General features: G+C 38.4%; 1 protein-coding gene across 1 annotated transcript in view; it reads left to right on the forward strand.

Annotated features, from left to right (window-relative positions):
- The first annotated feature begins 557 nt into the window (after window positions 1-557).
- The window catches only part of PRTG (protogenin), a 125,291-nt gene continuing 103,064 nt past the window's right edge, over window positions 558-22,784 (forward strand). Inside the window, exons 1-2 of the mRNA XM_030320260.1 lie at window positions 558-651; window positions 2,861-3,163. Of these exons, the coding sequence (XP_030176120.1) occupies window positions 558-651; window positions 2,861-3,163 (397 nt within the window). The remainder of the gene's footprint in view (window positions 652-2,860; window positions 3,164-22,784) is intronic.

A 22,784-nucleotide genomic window follows, 5' to 3' on the forward strand; every position in this document is an offset into this window, starting at 1 on the left:
GAGGATGGCCGGACCTCGAGGCTTGGCCTTTGTGGCTCTGTCTTCGACGGTGGCGGGCAGGCAGGGGGGCGGGGCCGCGGCCGGAGACCCTCAGCCGGGGCTTGACCCCCAGGTGCATTGTCCGGCGGGGCCCGCCCCCTCCCCGCGGGGCAGCGACAGGGCCGCCACTGACCCCCTCCTGCCGTCTCCATCCGCCGGCCGCACCGACCTCGCGGTCCCCAGACCAGGGGCCAGATGTAGAAAGTAGTCCCAGGCCGGCAGCGGCGGCGCTGTCCACTCCGCCGCCCCCGCCCCCTCCAGCCGCCGCCTCACTCCGCCCCCAGGCCGGACTCTCGGGTCCCCCCCCCCGCCTCCCGCGAGCGGGTGTCCGTGCGCCGGCCTCGCCGAGACCACAGACACCCGCCGCCGGCCGCGCAGTGCCACGCCACGCCGGACCCCGAGCGGGAAGCTAGGCTGCGCGCGTCCAGCCGCGGCGCGGGGAGAGCCCGGAGGCGGGGGCCGGCAGGAGGACAGCGGCTGCAGGGCGGCCGGGGAGCATGCCCGCGCAGCCCAGCTGAATGGCGCCTTCTCTGCGACCCCTCGCCGGGCTGCGACCGCCAGGGATGCTTCTCCGCGCGCTCCTGCTCCTGCTGCTCCTCGGCTCCGGTCCAGGTGGGAGCGCTTTCTTTTGCGTGTCTCTGCGCCTGTGGGGTTGGAGCAGGCGCGAGTGGGCTGGAGAAAGAGGAAACCGGGGCGGGGGGTGGGGGGTGTTGGGGGAGCGGCGGGGTCCTCCGCGGTGCGCTGACCACCGGATCCTGCCCGCTCCCTGCAGCCAGTCGGGAGCCCCTGTTGGAGGCGCGAGCGGCTCGTGGGCGCTGCGGGGGCGCGCGGGCAGAGCTGTGGGCGACTCTCCTGGCACACGCCCCTCCTCGCAGCGCTCCCTGAGCCGCAGGCTGCAGGGCCGTGGCGCCCGCTGTCCACTCATCCCCCTTTCTCCTCGCGCCATTGTCCGGGCTCCGGCCGCGTCCCAGCGTCCGCTACCAGCCGCAGTTCCGCGCCGCCCGACCGGGCCGCCGCGGCGCACGTGGCTTTATTTATATTGTTTCCTTAGTGGCAGCCTTGCCACGCAGGGGGCGCCGCGGTTTCTCGCGGCTTCCCCTTTTTGCAGTGGGGTTTCCTCCACGTTTTAGGGCTAGGGGAAAAAATGGGTGAACTCAGCGTCCAGGTCAGCGCCCCGAGTGCCCCCATTTTCCAGGATCCAGATCAAGAGAGGAGGAGACAGGAGGGGTGGAATTGGAAAGACAAGAGGGTTGGAAGGTGCGTGGCTGATTTCTGCTCTGGAGGGGAGGAAGGTATTTAAAGAGTCCCCCCCCCCCACACACACACCCCACCCCTTGTAGCCAGGTGTTTTGGGGCAGGGCCTGAAGTGTGTACGAACGTGAAGATTCCTCCAAACTCCAGGTTAGCCTTGTGCAAACTTGGATGAACTAATTTTTCTCGTTTGTGTCTGTGTTGGTTTACCCTCAAAGAGATAAAAATGTAAAGTGGATGTGGTGGTTGCAGGAGACGGGGAGGAGAGATGTTCAGGAGAACGGGTACAGGTTACAAACCCCCCGACTTTCCTCTTCTCTGGACGAATTAGTTTTTGTTAACACGAAAAAAGGATCAAAGTCAGATGTGACTCGGAAACACAATGGGCGCCTTCCGGAGCGGTCCTCGAAGCGCCGGGCTGTTAGGGTCGCTCGAGTAATCCCAGGCATACGTTAGAGGTCCGCAGCCGTAGCGTGGGAGCGTGACTAGTCTGTAAGTTTTCCGAGGACCTGCCTTGATGAGAAACAGATCAATCCCGGGAATTTGTAATCATGGATTCAGAACATCAGAAGGAAGATTGAATGTCCCCAAACTCCTAACACTCCCCAAGCAATATGCCAGACTTTAGCTGGCCTTTGCACCGAATGCAAGAGGTGACAGGGTATTAGGTGGTCATTGCATGCCTTCTCCTGGCAGGGACAGTTTGTATGCTTAGGATGAAGCCTTTCCTCTTCTCATAAAAATGTGTATTGGTTGATTAAGCAATCTCCTATCCCTGTTAGACTGTTAGGACCAATTAGTCACGCACTTTTTTCCAGCAGTTGGTGGTTCTAAAAAAAAAAAAGAAAGAAGGAAAGAAAGAAAGAAAGAAAGAAAGAAAGAAAGAAAGAATAAAAAGAAATAAAAGTTTTCTAATCCGATCACCCCCTGAGTACAATCACCAAGAGTTACCAATATTTCAAAGTTGACTGTCCATTAAATACCTACCTTACTCTGCAGATAGTAAGTAAATGGTTCTCTTTCAAGGAGAGGAGATAGAGTCTTTGCTGTAAAAGGACAGATATAAAGATGCAAACTTGTAATTTGTCACAAAAGATAAACGTACTTCCCAAAGGAGTAGGTGCCAAGGGGTCCAAAACACTTCAAGGGACAAGGAAATAAACTTGCTTGTTCACAGAGTTGGAGTTTTGCTAATGATTTCTTGTAAAATTAGACTTTTACGACTTACTCTGTTCAAGATCTTTTTGACAAGCTTGTAAAAGTAGCAAACAGCTTGTGCTTTCCTGATGATTTTGATACTCTAGCAAGGAACTTGAGAACACGATTCTTACAAGGCAGAGAAGATCATGAAATCTTCCCTATGCTTTTAGAGTGGATGTAAAAGGTGATTTTCTGATTTGTTGAAAAGGTTTGCTGAAGCTTAGATTGGTTTATTAAGGTATTTATAAGGTAACTAATGTGGTTTGTTAAACTTTGTCATGTTACACCCTGCATACGTGTGTTACCATTGTGTGTTAAGAAATGATTTTATACCTATAATTCTGGATATGCCCCCCCTTTTTCCTTATAGGAGTGTGGTGCTTTAGTGAACTGTTTTTTATAAAAGAACCACAGGATGTAACTGTCACAAGAAAGGACCCAGTCGTTTTAGATTGCCAGGCTCATGGAGAAGTTCCCATTAAGGTCACATGGTTGAAAAATGGAGCAAAAGTGTCTGAAAATAAACGGATCCAGGTCCTGTCTAACGGCTCGTTATACATCAGTGAAGTGGAAGGCAAACGAGGAGAGCAGTCTGATGAAGGATTTTATCAGTGCTTGGCAGTGAACAAATATGGAGCCATTCTTAGTCAAAAAGCACATCTTACGTTGTCAAGTAAGTATTTAAATTCTTCGTTGTTTGACACTTTTCATGGCTACATTTTGATGATATTTTTGATACACTATGTGCTAACCCTGAAAATCACACAAACATTAACAATTACCTGGAGCAGTAGTTGATGCTAACTAAAGCATGCAGAAAAATTTGAGAAAAAATAAATAAATTTGGATGAGTGATTAAGAACAAAAGTCAGGTTAGGTTTAGAACACCTAAGTCTGTAGAAGTGGCTTTATATAAATTTAAGTGTTTGACATTATGGGAAGAGTTGGTTGTAAAAGTTTGGCTAAAACAGCAAAAGTTCTAAAATCTCATCTTTCGTAAATTAATAATTAAAATTTAAAAATCACAAGCAAATCTTCCTGCTTCGTAGATGGCCCTTGAGTGCTAAATCTTTCTTAAAGCCCAACCTTCCATTTCTCCGAGTGCTTTAAGATCACTCATGTTGCTTTTTAATTGTAGAGAGGGCATTGGCCAGTAATTCTCAAGCCTTTGAAGCATTCCTAGTCTTTTTCTGCTGGGAAAGAAAGAGGTTAAGGCCATTTCCATATTATGCTTAATGGATTTAAACCAGATCTTGCCCCCTTTATTCCAGTTGTCATAAAGTTTGCTGTCTAATGATTTCCTTTGTATGAACAGCCCCATCAGATCAGCCATTTGTCCAAGTGATCCAGTGGTTGGTGTCTGACCTGATAATGTTGGGTGTAAAGATGGGTGTAGGATAGACGGGGATCTCCTTGTTCCCACTGAGGCTTTCCACCTTCTCAGGGGATCTAACATGCAGCACTCAAAATGACAATAGGCAGTGTAAATCTTAAAATAACAACTGTATCTTAAAAACAGTTTTTACAGGCATCCTAGCTACATTCTTTTGTTGATCCACAAAAGATAGATTTTGTGCTACACCAACAAATTGATCATTTACAGGATGAACAATAGGAAGAGGGAGCTCTTAAGATAAAAACTTAATCTTAAGGAATTAGTTTCTTCAGGGCCTACACAGTTGAAATTTAGGGAGGTATTGGCAGGGGTTTTCTAGGTGACTCACTATGCCATTATAGTGTATGATAATGTATATGCTACCGTTGTATTAGTATTTATTTTACTTGTGCAGTAATGATTAACTGTAGAAAATAAGTTGCAAGCAAGTATGTTTATATTGAAATATGTCAGAAAAGTAGAAGAGTTTCTAATTTTAGCCCCTCCCCAGAGTAGCAAAAAGCTCAGAATTTCTGATAAACTTTCTCTTTTGTTTTCCATAATCAGTGGCCAGTAATCATTTTGTTGTCGAGTGATGTTTTTTTCTGTACTGTGCTGTTTTCAGGACAATGTGCTTTTTATGCTTATGTTTGGTTGATTTAATTTTTGTGTAACATAAAGTTGTTCTATTGAGTTGTAAATTTTTCACCTTTTCAGTGTTGTGGAAAATGTTTCATCCCCAGGAGCTGTAGCTTGTATTTCTTTCCTGGAGAGGAGAGGAACAGGATAGAAAGGTGGAGGGAGGCAGATGGGCCTTGAAAGGATGAAGCATTTATCATGACCACACACTATTTCCAGGACCTCCTTAGAAGCCTGACAAAAAAAAAATTCTAGGGCACCGAGAAATACCTTGAACACACACACAGCTTTGAAGTCTGAATAGCATAGTGAGTGTTATTAACAGTGAAACAAATTTAGTGCTGGCTTTTTGAGCATCTTTTGATTTTTGTAACTTTGTAAAAAATAATGGATAATAAATATTAGATGTGAATCATTTTGAAAGCTGTTGTAGTGAGGTTGTTTTCATATAATGAATAGGGGGAAAAAACCTTTCTAGTGAAACTGTGTAGAACTTTGCTTTGCTGTTAAATGTCAACTGTAGTCAGTTACAGGGACCACACTTCATAGGCACACATTTTATTTAACTCTGCGGAGGTATTTTGCTAGGACATTGCATTCAGTATTACAGATTTAAAATTAATGCATGCATAGTGGTTTTAGATTTCCCTTTAGAAATTTGAGACTTCTTAGAGATTCTGAATTCACAAAGTTAGTTTTGATATTTAAGAAGCAATGTCCAATGATGTGGGCTCAAATGACTTTATCCTATGTTCAGAGTAAAGACGTTATACATATTAAACAGGAAGAGGATAGGCATTAAATGGACATTCTGTTTTGCTTTTTTTTTTTTTAAGCTAGTTCTCCTAGTTATTGATAGCAGCAGGGTGCAAGTGTGTTCTTTTTATTTTCTAATCAAAGATTTGTCAGCAAAGCATATCTTTTGGCTCAGAAGGGTAATAATACAGCGTCTGAAACTCTAAAACTTTAATCTGCACAAGTTTAGATTTTTAACACACGGGCAATCAAGTCTTGGTTTCTAAACTTAGGAACTAGAAGCTGAAAGTTGCACTCTAGGCAAGAATTCCATTATTCATGTGTAAATTAGGAATTCACAGGGTTAAAAGGTTAGAAACTGGCCAGGATGAGGTTTACCCTTGTGATAAAGAGCAGATGACCCTCATTCATTGGCCAAAGCTTTCATGTAGCTCTTCTGCAAAGTTAGTTATTGCCATGAATTGTTCTTGAGGAATGCAGAAATTCAAATGTGAACAGGCCTTTCCTTAAGTGTCACTATGGAGCCTTATCTCCCAAGCACATCAGAGCTGGCTGCAGGGACAAGGTTCCTCCCCAAAGGCCTGGAGGCTTGCTTTCCTGTTGTTCATCCAAGCACAAAAGAATTTGTCTAACTTAGTTTTTCTAAGGCATCCCATTTTTAAAGGAAAGTATAGGGTTAAAGTAATATTTAGGTTTTTTAAAAAGATAATCCTTTTTATGGATAGGCATTTTAGCTGTTTTACATTTTCATGAAATTAGAATAGAAAGGGGAATGTGTGGGAGGCCCTTTTTCTGGTTGTATGCAAAGCAAGAACAGAGGATTAAGCGGTTTCCTATAAATTGCAGTGTTTTTAGCTTTTGGCAAATCGAATTTTCACTTTCACGGGTGCTAAATCTTCACTCTAAATAACTTAATTTAAATATTTTAGTAGTAAGAAATAATCTGTGGGCATTTTGATGTTTCTTGCATTCTTAACATTAAAGTAAGATAAATTTCATAGGAAAGCATTAGTGTTGTAAAATGGTCTCATATTTCAACAAGTTTAAATGAAGATAAGAGAAGAGACATTTGAGAGAAGTAAAGGAGGAGGCGGGTTGTGTTCTGTGATGTGTAAAAGACTGGCTGTAAGCTAGTGATTGAACAGGAAGCTAGTTGTTTATTTCCTTTCCATAAAAGGTGGAAATTGAAGTCTTTGGATAGAGGGAAAGAGAACATAAAGCTGGTTTATATTTCTTAGGTATTTCAGGACTGTTCACATGGGTGAAAAATAATTTTTAAAGTGAGTATTTGTAGCTGGAAGACCATAGTGTTGTAACTTTATGATTTTTTTTTTTCAAAATTTTGAGGTTAGTTTTGGCATCTACAAAGTTGGGGTGGAGGAGGGGGAAGATGGTCTGTTTCTATACCTTTACATGGCAATAGTGATTTCTTTTAAAAGGATGTAGTTTGTTTTCCATGGATAAAATGTTTATCACTTCAATTTAAATGGAGATGACACTTGAGAGGTTTTTTGGTGTTGTTCTTGTTAGATTAATGAAAAACTGTTCTATGAGTGTGATTTCTGTTTTGAAGAGTAATACATAAATTATAACCCAAAGTTGATGTTGAAATGAGTTCAGACATATTGAGAACATTTAATGATTCACATTAAAAAAAAAAAAAGGTGGGTGGTTGAAAAGAGAAAGATAAGCCCTGGGAGAGTGTTAGCCTACATTTTGGATTTTATTAATGATCAGGAACCCAAGATGAAGCTTTTTGCTACATTGTTACTTTTTATTGAGATTTGTAGGTGCTGTAAAGGGTAGAGCTTCTCTTACATGTGTGCAATTCACTTCAAGCTCTAATTCAAGAGTAGTAGCAAAAGTAAAAGTCATTTGATTTCAGAAAAATAAGACAGAACTGAGGTATTGAGAGAGACCAATCTACCAACACTGTAGGTAAGGTTTACATGATGCTTTCTGGGATCCGACGTCTTTAAAGAGAAGCGGTGATAGTTCAGAAGTGTATGTTTAACTTAAAATTTGACCATCTTAAAATTGCTTCAATCAGAGAAGTAAAAGCACATAGAGTTCTACAGGCTTATATACGATGACACTTAGTTCTTTAAGTCTGTCTACTTAAAAGGTTTATCAGGTACCTGATAATCTCTGGGTAATGGAACCAGTTTTTCCCACTTTGCACTTGATTAGTGAGGATCATTTCTCATCTTCAGAAACCTGTAACACTATCTCACTGTTGTTCAAAGTTGTTGGATTTAAAATTTTATAACCAAGCAGGATCCATTAAGGGGTATAATTATGATTTGCTTTAAGATGTATATAAGTTTGTTTATTTTATTTCTGTCCAGCCTCTTAATGGAATTTTGCGAGGGCATTTGGTATGCCCTCTTTTGTCAGCTATCTCTGATTATTCTAAAGAAAGGGTCTCACTCTCAGCTGTTGTTTGCCAAGGGATTTGTTGTCATTGCTCCTGAATTTAACAGCTGGGCCTATTGATGGAGTCCAAAGCAATTTAAAAGAACACCAAAAAACCAAAGAACAACAACAAAAAAACAAACAAAACACAAAAAACAACCAAATCTTTTAAGCAAGGTGTTAGGTTGAAGGAGTATTTCAATTAATAAATAAATGTATTTGAGGTTACTTTTTTGAAAAGCCTAATATTCCTAGCTACAATTTTGAGAGGTGATTTTTCTCTCTCATAGGCAGATTTGCTCACTTAGGATTGATTACTTTCAATTGGCATTTTCTGTGCTCACTTTGGCAGCACATATACTAAATTGGCATTTTCTATTTATATGAAAAATAATCAATAATGTTGGACATTTTGTTGAGGATCATACTTGAATTTTAAGAACAGCTGTGGTTATGGAGATGTTTTAAGAGAAAACTTAAAAATTGTACCCCAGCTTAAGTTGTCACTTTCAGTCAAGACTATTTTAATACTTCTGATTGTCCAGACTCTTTAGTAAAGCATTTTTTAAAATCATCATTTAAATTTGGTAAATAAGAGAGTAAGAAGAAGACACAGTTGTGATCACTGAACAATACATATTGGCAGTTGCCTTAACATGATAGTCTGCACATAGCAGACTCACAGCCAACAGTTGCAAAAAAGGTAAAAATGTACTAACTTACCTTCAGTGGCTGTAATTCTGTAGCCAAGTGAATCGCTCCAGGGATACGTATTGCAGAGAATAAAGGTGTCATCCTCACAAAGGTCTCTGACACTAATCTGACAAATACTTTCCTGACTTTTACATTCCTTTTTTCTTTTTTTCACCTCTGGTTCTCAGAAACTGCTTTTGATGAGCTTTAAAAGCAAAATTCTTATAGGCTGAGCAAAAGGCATGACTTAAAAATGTTTATTCTTTCAGTTTCTGGAGGGTTTGCCCTTTATGCATGTTTGTGTGTATTTGTGTATGTATATGTATGTATGTATTGCTTTAGCATTTGTGATTGGATTAATCAAGTGACTATTGGAGAATACAATCATTATCAGGGTTCTGGTTTCAAACTTGTATCCTCACTGGGCTTATTTCTAAGGGACCGATGGAAGGGAAATTTTCTTTTAAAGATTCACTTTATGAAATGATAGTAAATCCCAGTTTAGAATAGTGTGATCGTTTTTGTGTGTGTGTTTTTTAATGATGCTGCTTTATATAGACTACTTTCTCTAAATCATATTCTTTTGGAGTGATCGTCCACAATGGCCTTTGTATTTTTTTGTGGTCTTTTTGGTACTACTCAAAATGGATCTTTCACTCCACCAACCTTAAAAAACAATAACAACAAAAAAGATACTGTATTTCCTGTGGATTGCATTTCTCAGGGTTTCTCAGCTTTGGTGCGATTGACATTTGGGGCTAGGTAATTCTTCATTGCGGAAGCTGCCTTACGCAGTGTAGGATGTACATCAGCATCCCTGGTCTGTGCATACCAGATGCCAGCAGCACCCCTTCCCAGTTGTGAAAACCAAAAAACGCGTTGTGGGAAGCAAAACCACCCCTGGTTGAGAACTACTGATGTTTCTGACAGAGGTGGAAAACTTTCCAAGTGATACTGGGCCATTACTTATTTTAATGGTGTCTGTTTTATGCTTGATAATATACTTTTTTTGGGTGTTAACAGCGCTAAATTTATTGATTGAAGAAGTAGTTACTATTTTTAAGTATTGTGAAGGAAGCTTGATTAAGAAAAATGTGTTTGGGTCATTTTTTGTCTGAGTATGAGTGATGTCGTCTCTCCATTCCTTATTCACACAAGGTACATTTAAGCCTGCTATTAAGACTTCACTCTTCTATAGGTCCATTCATTTTGATTGTAGTATTTAGATCTTTTCTTGAGGATATCTAGTTAAAGAGTAAATGCAAATTGCAGTGAACCCTGTTTATTCAGTGCATTTTATTTTCTTGATGTGCTGGGCATAGTAGTTGAAAAAATACGATAAATCTCCATGTGTGGTAAATATTAAAAAAACATCTTTTGTGATGATCTGCATGGACACAAGTAAAACTGTATGAGGTTAACAGCCCAGAGAATAACATTTGCTGTGTGGTAGGTGGTTCTTTGAGTGAATGGTGAACAGAAATCTTTTCAGCTGACTCAACAGTACCAGAGACTGACTTTGGGCAGAAACCATTTAACTTTCTCTAGATAATGATGTAAAGATGGTAGTGTCTTGAGAGGGAATCAAGGGTAAGTAAAGGGAAAATAAGTAGACACTATAGTATGTTAACTAGCACACAGAAAGTTGCAGGCAATTTTTGAGTGGTTATTATGAAGTACTTGTTTTAGATTATTACTTAATAGCAGTGGGTGGGGATTTCATACTCTGCATCTTTCTCAAAGTATCACTCTTTGTGTTTGGCTTTCGTTTTGGTTAGCTATTTACGCTAGTTAATATTGCTGTATGCAGTTGGTCAGCTGTAGGGCCAGTAGCCACTGGTTGCCCAAGTGGCCATTGAGATGGATGAAGGAGGGAGCATAATCTTTTCATGAGTGGCTCTAGTGCTGAGCAAGGATGGCTGAACATTAGCTTTGGGTGTTCTACTCCAAAAAAAGTGCTTGGAGTAGAACAAATCATCAGTTCAAATTAGAAGAGAAAAATGCACATTCCCTTATGTTTAAGGAAAATAGTATTCATGTCAAAATAGAATTTTAGTGTTCTTCAGTTCTTGTTTTCTTATTCTTGTAGTCATTTCATAAAGAAACTATGAAGTTGACAGGTGCCAATAACTTGTAAATATTCTTAATGCTGCTATAGATTTGAAATGAACCAAGCAAGCTTGGTTCTAACTTTATTTTTTTAATATTTATGTACTTATTTTTGAGAGAGAGAAAATCCCAAGCAGGCTCCATGCTATCAGTGCAGAGCGCGCCACAGGGCTCAATCCCACGAACCGTGAGATCATGACCTGAGCTGAAATCAAGAGTCAGATGCTTAACTGACTACCCACCCAAGTGTCCCCCTGCTGCTATATTTTTCAGTTCAGTTGCTCAGAGCAGTGGTGGAAAAGCAGAAGGACAAAAGACCAAAGAACCAATCATTTATTTCTTCTCCATTGCTGGTGACTTATATGACTGTAGACAAATCACTTAATCATTCTGATCCCTACCTGTCTATATGTAAAACTGGGTAGTTGGGGGGAAAAAAAGGAGGGGGGGGGATGGATGTTGAGTAACACAGTACTCTTATTTTTGTAATTCGGTTATTGTAATTCTAAGTAAATGGCCAATAAATTATATTTTTTACAAGACTGAGTCCAATCATACATTGTAAGAGAATGATTTAAGTCATTGAGAGAAAATTAAAACAGCTTGACCATTATTTAACTTAGTACTTTTAAGAATTCATAGTCTTGCCATGAATCATAGGGGAATCTGTTTTGGTGGGTGGGGGGAGTCTTAAACCAATACTGATTCATTTGAATTAGTACTATTTTTAAGTACTATTTTTAATAGTACTATTTTAAGTACTATTTTTAAGTATTTATTTTATAGAAAAATAAGTTACTTTGGCAGTGGGCAGTTCAGAATAGTTGGGCCCTTTGAAGGTTGGCATAGTATATGAAAGATGTAACTTCACAAATGTGTCTGGTTTTGCTAACAATAGTGTATTCTGATATTTATTGACTCTGTTTTAAAAAAAAATAGTGCTAGTTTCATCTTAACAGCTTTGCTAGTATATTAGTGTTTTAGTAGAAATAGATTATGCTCTCTCCTCCCACCCACCACCAATTCCTATTAAGAATGATAAGGTTTAATTTTCCCCCCAGCCTTCAAACTGAGTTAGCTTGAGTCCCTCTGATTGGATTTAAAGTAACTCCAATTAAAATATTGACCTCAAAGTGAACACATAATAAGAAAAAAATGCTTTGATGTTGGTATTGCTGTTTTGGTATTTCTTTTTAAAAGAGAGATGACAACTTTTTAAAAATAATTTTAACAGTTAAATATATTTACTGGTTTTAAAAATAAAGCTCATTTTTTATGTATTCAAGAAACATGCTTAACATATGTTTTATATGTTAAATAAAGCTCATTTTTATATGTTCCATGCTGTCCTAGTAATACTTTTATCATAATTTTACTTGAGGGATCAACCTCAGTAAAGCAGCAAGATTACCAAAAAGTTTCACCAGAATATTATTAAAGTTATCCCAGTGATGGAATACGATTTCTTCAAAACCTGCAAGGATCTTTACCTGGATGATTTGCCACATTTTTAGAAATCTGTGATAATATATGAAAGATAGTATACCAGTAGGAGGAACTTGGTGAAATTTAAGTTTAATTTTCAGTCCACCAGATGTCTGCTTGGAAGCTGTGATATTTAGGGAGAGAATTTTACTGCTTAGGAAATGGTACACTGAGAAATTACAAGTGAATCCACAGTTGGTCAGTAGAGAAGTGACTGATTTCTTATACTAGAATTGACTCTTCTCAGGACAAAAAGAAGCTGACAATCAGAAGTTTTGCCCTGTTAAACAATTTTCAGAAGGGAATGACATTTTTAAAAAATGGAATGAAAGACCAAAAGAAAATACATTATTATTTTTCTACTGATTTCCAAACTTTTAAAGACTTGTTAAGATACTGGCCATGAGCATTTTGAAGAGATAAGATTTTCTGAAACCTATAGTCAGTAGAAAGTCCTTGCTCCCTAATTTGTCTTGCGGTATCATTTAGCGTTCCTTCAACATGAGTTAAGATCAAACTTGTAGTCATAGAAATTTCTATTTCGCCAATAAGGATTATAAAGTTGGAAGGAGTACCTTGCCCAGGGGTACAGATGCTAGATGTGGGACCAGAGCTCAGGTTTGCTTAGAGTCTAGTCATGAATTTGCAGTGTTTAAGTTAAAGATTTTCTGGGATGCCTGTGTGGCTCAGTTGGTTAAGCGTTCCGACTTTGGCTCAGGTCATGATCTCACGGATCATGGGTTTGAGCCCTGTGTCGGGCTCTGTGCTGACAGCTCAGAGCCTGGAGCCTGCTTTGGATTCTGTGTCTCCCTCTCTCTCCCTCCCCTCTCCTGTTCTTGCTCTGTCTCTCAAAAATAAGTAAACATTTTTAAAAAATTGTATCCTATGTATTATGTGGAAATGTATCCTTCTATATTCAAATATATTTCATCTAGTCTGGAATATAGAAAAGAGAATGGTAATGGAGCTGACCCTGAGATTAAAGACACTTCTTTAATTTCTTAATATTTATTTTGAAAGTATGACTTTGGGGTGCCTGGATGGCTTAGTTGGTGAAGTGTTCAACTCTTGGTTTAGTCTCAGGTCTTTATCTTGTGGTTCATGAGATCCAGCTCCATCTGGCTCTGTGTTGACAGCATGGGGCCTGCTTGAGATACTCTCTCTCCCCTTGTCTCTCTGCCCCTCCCCTGCTCACGCTCTTTTGTGCTTGTGTGTCCTCTTTCTCTCAAAAATAAATAAATAAACTTTTTTTTTTAAGTATGACTGAAAAAAACAAAGTATGACTTGGGGTGCCCGAACGGCTGAGTCATTTGAGCATTTGACTTCTGCTTAGATCAAGATCTCTTGGTTCCTGAGTTTGAGCTCCCCCATTGGGCTCACTGCTGTCGTGCAGAGCCCGTTGTGGATCCTCTGTCCCCCTCTCTCTCTGCCCCTCCCCTGCTCACACACCACACTCTCTCAAAAAAAGAAAAGTATGACTATCAATGCACAACTCACCCTTTACTATTGTATTTGTATAAGGTTTTGTTGTTGATGGTGATGTAGTAAATAGGCAATTTTGAAATAAAATCACTAATGTGTTTCTATTTAAAATGTCCTGTAACGCTTCATGGAATTTCTTTTCCTGTGTATAACCTCAGTGCAGTGAGATTGACGTCCAGTCCTTTTAGAAGTTTGGCAGTTGTTGATATATTTGTACAAATGGAAGTTTGAGCTAAAGCAGTGGTTTTCAATGTATTTTTAAATAACCTCCAATGGAGTGAGGCTCTTTCATAGTCAAAAGGTTGAGATTTGGGGTGTCTGGGTGGCTCAATTGGTTAAGTATCTGACTTTTGATTTCAGCTCAGGTCATGATCTCATGGTTTGTGAGATCCAGCCCTGAGTTGCGCTCTGTGCTGACAGTGTGGAGCCTACTTGGGATTCTCTCTCTCCTTCTCTTCTCTCTCTCTCTCCCCTGCTCTCTGTCTCTCTCACACACACACTCCCTCTCTCTCAAAATAAACACACACTTAAAAAAGAAAAAAAAGGTTGAGATTTAAATAAATGGTTGATTATGTGTCATTATTATTATCTCCTGGAAAGATGGGCATAGTGATAGCCTATGTGTAGCATGGAAATTTTTTTAGTAGCAGTTTTATTGAGCTAGAATGCATAGATCACAAATTTCACCTTCTGAAAGTGTTTATTATTCTTTGGGTTTTATGCATCTGTCACCACTGTCTAATTCAAGAATATATTCATCACCCCAAAAAGAAACCCCACACCTCCCGGTTGTCCCTTCACCTATACCCTGGAACCACTAATCTAATTTCTCTCTCTGGGTTTGCCTATTCTGGATGTATCATAAAAATAGAATTGTACAGTTTGTGGAGTTTTGTGTCTGGTTTCTTTCACTTAGCATAATATTTTCAAGGTTCATCCATGTTGTAGCATGTATCAGTACTTCATTCTCATGGTTGAATAAGATTCCATTGTATGATGCACCACATTATATTAGTCTAGTCATCTGTTGATGAACAATTGGATTGTTCCTTCTTTTAGCTTTTGTAAGGAATTCTGCAGTGAACATGGGCATACAATTATCTGAGTCCCTGTTTTCACTTCTTTTGGGCGTATGCCTAGGAGTGGAATTGCTAGATTATATGGTAATTCTACATTTAACCTTTTGGGGAGCCACCTAACAGTTTTCCATAGTCCCTGCACCATTTTATATTCCCACCACTAATGTGTAAGGGATTTAGTTTTTCCATGGCCTCACCAATACTTGTTATTTTCCTTATTATTATTATTATCATTATCCTATAGTAAATGTGAAGTGTTATCTCATTGTGGCTTTGATTTGCATTTCACTAATGACTAGTGATCTTTTCGTGTATTTATTGGCCATTTGTAAATTTTTTTTTTTTAATTTTTTTTTTCAACGTTTATTTATTTTTGGGACAGAGAGAGACAGAGCATGAACGGGGGAGGGGCAGAGAGAGGGGGAGACGCAGAATCCGAAACAGGCTCCAGGCTCTGAGCCATCAGCCCAGAGCCCGATGCGGGGCTCGAACTCACGGACCGCGAGATCGTGACCTGGCTGAAGTCGGACGCTTAACCGACTGCGCCACCCAGGCGCCCCATGTAAATTTTTTTTTTTGGAGAAGTATCTACTGCCCTTTTTTATTTTTATTTTTTTTTTCAACGTTTATTTATTTTTGGGACAGAGAGAGACAGAGCATGAACGGGGGAGGGGCAGAGAGAGAGGGAGACACAGAATCAGAAACAGGCTCCAGGCTCTGAGCCATCAGCCCAGAGCCTGACGCGGGGCTCGAACTCACGGACCGCGAGATCGTGACCTGGCTGAAGTCGGACGCTTAACCGACTGCGCCACCCAGGCGCCCCTCTACTGCCCTTTTTTAAAAGTAGGTTGTTGATTTTTTGTTGTTGGGTTGTAGTAGTTTTTGTTTGTTTTACATATTCTGGATATTAAATCCTTATCACTTTTATGATTTGCAAATATTTTCTCCAATTCTGTATTTTGTCCTTTCACTTTTTTTATCACTTTCTGGTTAATGTCCTTTGATGCACAAAGTTTTTAATTTTTATTAAATCCAATTTATTTTTTCTTTTGTTGCTTATGCTTTGTTATACCCAAGAATCCATTGCCAAATCCAGTGGTAGGAATCCAACTTCACACTTTTGCATGTGGAAATCCAGTTGTCCCAGCACTGTTCACTGAAGAGACTATTCATCCCTTGTTTTTATTATTATTTTTTTATTAAGAGAGCACAAGCAAGGGAAAGGGGCAGAAGGAGAGAGAGAGAATCTTAAGCAGGCTCCATGCTCAGCACAAAGCTGGATGCAGAGCTTGATCCCATGACCCATGAGATCACGACCCAAGCAGAAATCAAGAGTTGGCCACTTAACCGACTGCATGACCCAGGCATCCCTATTCATTCCTTATTGAATGGACTTGGCACCTTTGTTGAAATCTATTAGCCACAGACATGTAGGATTTATTTTTGGACTCTTGCTTCTATTCTGTTGGTCTGTATGTCTGCCTTTATGCCAGTACCATACTATTTTGATTATTGCAGTGTGAAGTAAGTTTTAAATTAGGAAACGTGAATATTCCAAATTTGGTCTTTCTTAAGACTATTTTGACTGTTCATAGCCCCCTGCAAGTCTACGAATTTTATGATTGGCTTCCCATTTCTGCATAAAAGAATCTTAGAATTTTGATTTGGATTGCTTTGAATGTGTAGAAAACTTGGGTAATACTGATATCTCAATAATATTAATTATAATTAATTAACAACAACATATTATTGAAAAAGTCCATGTATTCAGGTCTTTATTTTCATTCAGCAGTGTTTCATAGTTTTCAGTCTGCAAATCTTTCACCTTTTTAATGAAATTTATTCCTAGGTATTTTATTCTTTAAGATGCTTCTGTAAAATGGAATAGTTGACTGCTGGTGTGTGTAAGCACAATGGCTTTATGTGTGTTGATCTCATACCCCATAACTCGTCTGAATACATTTATTAGCTTTAGTAGCTGTCTTGTTGGTTCTTTGGAATTTTCCATATATAGAATCATGTTATCTGTGAACGATATAATTTTACTTTTTTTTTTTTTTTTCTGGTTTGGATTCCTCTTATATATTTTTCTTATCTAATTCCGCTGGCTAGAACTTCTAGTACAGTGTTGAATAGTCTGCACTTCCTGGTCCTAAAGCAAAAATATGGCTGTTATCACTGCAAAAACTGCAGCATCTGATGGGAAAGTACTTATGTGTGGTACATACAGGTTAATAACAAGGCTTACCTCAAACAGTTTTGCAGAACTTGTCAGAAGTCTTGTAACTCTTACCAAGTGGAAAATATCACCTGTCAAGTAAATCAGATGTTTGCATTTTGTACCTGAATTGGGTGGTGGTAGAGTTTTAGTGTATGGGTATTTTTGTAAAAGAGGCTAGGTTTCCAGTAACCTCAGGTTTTCATTACTTTTTGGTAGGAGTTGTAGAAATAACATTCAACTGGAATATGGAGCCTCAGTGTAAGTTTCCTTCTGCTCTCAAAAATCTTGGTCATGTTAACCTCTTAAAATTCTATTACCTCACTTGCCGTGTGGAAGAATGATTATCTGCTACTCAGAGTCTAAGAGAAAGCAAACTGGGTAACTGGTTTCTAAAAAATACATATATGTATATATATATGTATTACATATATGTACATATTTTCATATATATATGAAAAGCTTTCTGTGTTTCACCATTGAGTATGGTGTTAGCCATGGATTTCCCATAAAATCCATTTATCATGGTAAGGAAGTTCCTTTATATTTCTAGTTTTCTAGGTATTGTATGATGGAAAGGTGTTGGATTTTTTCACGTGCTTTTTCAGTGTCAGTTGCAGTGATCATAGAGTTTCTTTCCTTGTTCTGTTAATGTTGTATATTGATTTTTTTTTCTGTTGAACTACCTTGAATTCCTGGGATAAATGTCACTGGAATAAATCTCACTTGGTCAATACAGTCTTTTAAATATGATACTAGATTGTTTGCTAATAGTTTCTTGAGATTTTGCATCTATATTTATAAAGATGTCTGTAATTTTCTTGTGATGTATATCTGGCCTTGACATTAGAGTTGGGCTCATAGAATGAGTTAGGAAGAGTTCTTTCCTCTTTGTTGCGAGAGTTTGTGAACATTTGTGTTAATTCTAATTTAAATAATGAAGCCATTTGGTCCTGGACTTTTTTTAGTTGGGAGGCTTTTGATTACTGGTTCAGTGTCATTACTCATTATAAGGCTATTGTGATTTTTAATTTTTGAGTCATCTAGATAATTTGTATGTTTTTAGAATTTGTACATTCATATAGTTTATCTAAATTATAGGTGTACAGTTGTTCATGATATTGTCTTATAATCTTTTTTTTTGTAAAGTTGGTACTAATGTCCCCATTTTTGCTTCTTTATTGCTTCTTTTTTTTTCTTTGTCAGTCTAGCTCACTATTTGTCAATTTTGTTCATCTTTTCAAAGAACCAGTTGTTCCTGTTGATTGTCTTTGTTGTTTTTATAGCCTCTATTTTATTTATCTCCATTCTAATCTTTATTCTTTTCTTCCTTCTGTTAGCTTTGGGTTTAGTTTTATTTTTTCTCATTCTTAAAGATGTAGTTAAGGTTATTGGTTTGAGACTTGTTTCTTATTTAATGTAAGCATTTACAGCTACAGATCTTCTGAGCACTGCTTCCACCAAAACTCCATAAGTTTTGGTGTGTTGTATTGTCATTTTCATTTGTCTCAAAGAATTTTTTTTCTTCTTTTTAAAAATTTCTTCTTATTGGGACACCTGGGTGGCTCAGTCGTCTAAGTCTCAGTTTTGGCTCAGGTTATGGTCTCATGGTTCATGAGTTTGAGCCCTGCATTGGGTTCTGTGCTGACAGTGCAGAGTCTGCTTGGGATTTCTCTTTCTCTCTTTCCCTCTCTCCCTCTCTCTCTGCCCTTCCCCGGCTTGCTCGCTCGCTCTCTCTGTCAAAAAAATAAACATTAAAAAAAACTGAAATTTCTTCTTAATATTTCTTCCTTGACCCATTGATTAATAGTGTGTTGTTTAATTTCCACTTGGCATGTGAGTTTTCCAGTTTTCCTTCTGTGCTTGTAATTGGAGAAGATACCTTGTATGAATTTAATCTTTAAAAATGTATTGGGACCATTTGGTCTGTCCTGGAGAATGTTCTATGTATACTTGAGAATTTGTGTTCTTCTCTTACTGGGTAGAGTGTCTTTATATGTCTATTAAGTCTAGTTAGTGTACAGTATTGTTCAAGTCCTCTATTTCCATATTGTTCTGTCTAGATGTTTTATCCATTGTTGAATGTGCTGTGCTGAAGTGTCCAACTATTATTATAGAACTATTTATTTTTCCCTCAATTCTGTCAGTGTTTGATATATTTTATATATATATATATATAACATATATTATATATATTTTATATTTTTATACATGTATGGCTTTATATATACATGGATCAACTCTGTTGTTTGGTGCACATATGTTTAGAATTGTTGTATGTTCTTGATGAATTGACCCTTTTATTAGTATGTAATATCCTCCTTTGTCTCTTGTAATGGTGTTTTACTTAAAATCTATTTTGTCTGCTATTAGTACAGCCACCAGCTCTCTTTGAGTTATCATTTGCATGGAATATCTTTTCCCATCCTTTCACTCTCATCCGATTTATGTCATTGGCTATAAAATCAATCTCTTGTAGACAGCATGTAGTTAGATCCTGGGTTTTTTAATCCAGTCTTCCAGCCTCTACCTTTTGATGGAGACTTTAATCCGTTTACATTTAATATATTTACTTATAAAGAAGGATTTCTGACATGTTGCTGTTTATTTCTGTACATCTTGTACCTTTTTGTCCCTCCTTTCTTCCACTACTACATTCTTTTTGGTTTTAGTTGATTTTGGTTAGTGAACCATTGTGACTGCCTTCTCATTTCTTTTGGTGTATATATTTAGGTTTTCTTTGTGGTTACCACAGAGATTACACTTAATATTCTGTATCTTAACAATCTAGTTTGAATTGATGCTACTTTAATTTCATTCTCCTGTGAAGTTCAGTCTCTCCTTTTATGTTACTGTGATACATTACATCTTTATACTTGTGTGCCCAGTGATAGAGATTTGTAATTATTTTTGTACATTTGTCTTTAAATTATGTAGGAAATAAAAGTGGAGGTACAACCCAAAAAATAGAATATTGTTGACTGTAATATTTCCCTATTTAGTTACATTTATTGGAGATCTTTATTTCTTCATATGGCTTTGAATTACCATCTACTGTCCTTTCATTTCAACCTGAAGGACTCACTTTAGCATTTCTTGTAGGGCAAGTCTAGTGGGATAAGCTGCCTTAGCATTTGTTTATCTGGGAATTCTTAATATCTCCCTCATTTCTGAAGGACAATTTGGGTATGGAGTCCCTGTTTCACAGTTTTTTATGTCTCTTTAAATATGTCATCCAGCCCCCATGGTCTCTGATGAGAAATCAGCTGTTACTCTTATTGAGGAAAAGTAAGATGTGACGAGTTTCTTTTGCTGTTTTCAAGATTCTCTTTTTTTCTTGCAGTAGTTTGATTATAAGTATTTCTTTGTGGATCTCTTTAATTTATCCTACTAAAATTCATTGAATTTTGTTTGGTAAATTCACTTCTTTCATCAAATTTGTGAAGTTTTCAGTCATTATTTCTTCAAATATTCTGTCTATTCTCTCTTTCTCTCCTTCTCTCCTCCTTGTAGAACTCTCACAGTGCAGCTTTGCACAGTGGCAGTATTGTAGTCAATGAGGTTTATCCGGGGCGTGATTATTGGTAATAGAAGCCTCACAGTGCATATTATGGCCTGCACAGTGGGGTCCCACATGTCTCTTAGGCTCTGTTCACATATCCTTTTTTTTTTTTTTTTTTGCATATCTGTATTTTCTTCCCTTTGGCTTTTATTTTTTTTTAAGTTTTCATTTAAATTCCAAGTTAGTTAACAGTGTAATACTAGTTTCAGGTGTACAGTTTAGTGATTCAGCACATACATACAACATCTGGTGCCCATCAAAATAAGTGCATTCCTTAATCCCCATCACCTATTTAATCTATCCCCAACCCACCTCCGCTCTGGTAACCGTCAGTTTGTTCTGTATAGTTAAGAGTCTATTTCTTGGTTTTCCCTTCTCTATTTCCCTCTATGATTATTTGCTTTGTTTCTTTTTTTTTTATTTTAAATTTTTTTTTTTCAACGTTTATTTATTTTTGGGACAGAGAGAGACAGAGCATGAACGGGGGAGGGGCAGAGAGAGAGGGAGACACAGAATCGGAAACAGGCTCCAGGCTCTGAGCCATCAGCCCAGAGCCTGACGCGGGGCTCGAACTCACGGACCGCGAGATCGTGACCTGGCTGAAGTCGGACGCTTAACCGACTGTGCCACCCAGGCGCCCCTGCTTTGTTTCTTAAATTCCACTTATGAATTAAATCATGTGGCATCTAACATTTAATGCCAGATAATAATAGATAATAGCAACTGTGTGGGGGGAGGATCATTTTCTATGCACTTTATGTGTATTTATCTAATCCTTATTATAATTTTATGTGATAGATACTATTATTTTCATTTTAAAGTTTGAGCATCTGAGGAACAAGATCTTATTCATTGCTGATGATTTTGTCTTTTCTTTCATGATTTTAAGTATTTTTATTATCTTACAATTTCCTTCAACTGTGCTATTACCTCAAGTTCTTGAGGTGTCAGCCTCCTTTTCGTGTCTGGTAATTTTCCCTTATGGCAGATTGTTTCCTTATGTGATTTTTAATTTTTGATTATGACCTCATCTTCGGTAAGGCTTACTGTATCCTATATTATGGAAGTATTTGTTTCTGTTTGGTGCCCCAATGTTCCACTGGTCACAAACCAATTGTGGTGTTAATTCTTTGCTGCTCTACATTAGTTGTATACATTTACATTTTACACAATTCTGTGGTATAGGCCAGGGGTTTATATTTGTCATGGTAAACATTTTTTCTCATCAGTAATAAAGCCTCCTGATTGCTAATCTGGCTGGTCAGTGAGTTTTTCTACTGACCCTTTGTCTAAGCATGGTCAAGATCCCAACTTCAAGTCTCCATTAGTTATGTTGTGATGGAACAATAGCACTTCCTCTTTCCAGAAGCCTGTAGCCACATCTGGAGCATCATGACACCAGGCCAGAGTTTACTACTCTGACCTTGACCTTGAAATTTCGTTAGTGGTGGTGATATTGTTTTGAATATGTTCTGTGCAGCATTTCTAGGTGTTTTTAAGTGGGAGAGAGCCTCTATGTTCCCTGTCTACTGTTTTGTAAGGAATGAAATAAGGATGGAGCCTTAAAGAATCTCTTTGTACCTTCTAAACGACATGCCTGATGTTTGAGGACTTAGTTCCTAACTACCTAAGTTCACTTCTCTGTATAATCCTAGCTCTCTTCATTTTAGTTTTCATCATTCCTCCTAACTGCATTTCTGTCTTTCTTTATTATCTAGTCCCCATGTTAGTTAATGGGATTTTTCAGTGACCTTAAGTGATACATCCTTCTACTTCCAGAGCCCCAAAATACTTGGTATGTTGTAGGCACTAAAATACTTGCTGATTGAGAATTTTGTGTTTAGGCTTATTTATGATTTAGGACTATCATTCATTTCTTTGACATATATTTATTGAAAGCCTACTCTGCTAGGTCCTGAGAATGCTGCGGTTAATAAAAATCAGTCTCTGACTTCACTGATTAGTTAAGGAGGGAAAGGAATTCATACATAAGTAATAACTAATATAGTATGGTTGTGCAGTAGTAGAGTGTGCTCCTAGCAGAGTTATATATGTGATATTATTTTCCCCAACTTTTTATGTCGAAAATTTTCAGATCTACAGAGAAGTGGAAGGATAAAATGAACAGCAGAATATCTTTCACCTAGATTCCCAGCTGTTAATTAACATTTGCCACATTTACTTCATCCTTCTTTCTAAAAAAGTGACAGACGTCATAACACTTCACCTCTAAATACTTCCTTATGCATCTCCGAGTCTGGGATAGAGAGTGAGGGGCACTTAAGAACAGGTGCTTGTGGAAGTGATGTCTAAGCTAAAATTTAAAGGAAAACTAGATTTTAGTTAAATGAGGGGGGTGCATAGGTCAGTAAGTTACAATAGTGAGAAACAACATGGTATGTGTGGAATAATAAGCTTTTTGGTGTTGCTGGAGAGTAATTTCAAGGAAATAGTAGCCAGAAATGCAGTTGGAGATGTGGG

The sequence above is a fragment of the Lynx canadensis genome, chromosome B3 (genome assembly GCF_007474595.2).
Source record: "Lynx canadensis isolate LIC74 chromosome B3, mLynCan4.pri.v2, whole genome shotgun sequence".
In the NCBI taxonomy this organism is placed as follows: Eukaryota; Metazoa; Chordata; class Mammalia; order Carnivora; family Felidae; genus Lynx; species Lynx canadensis.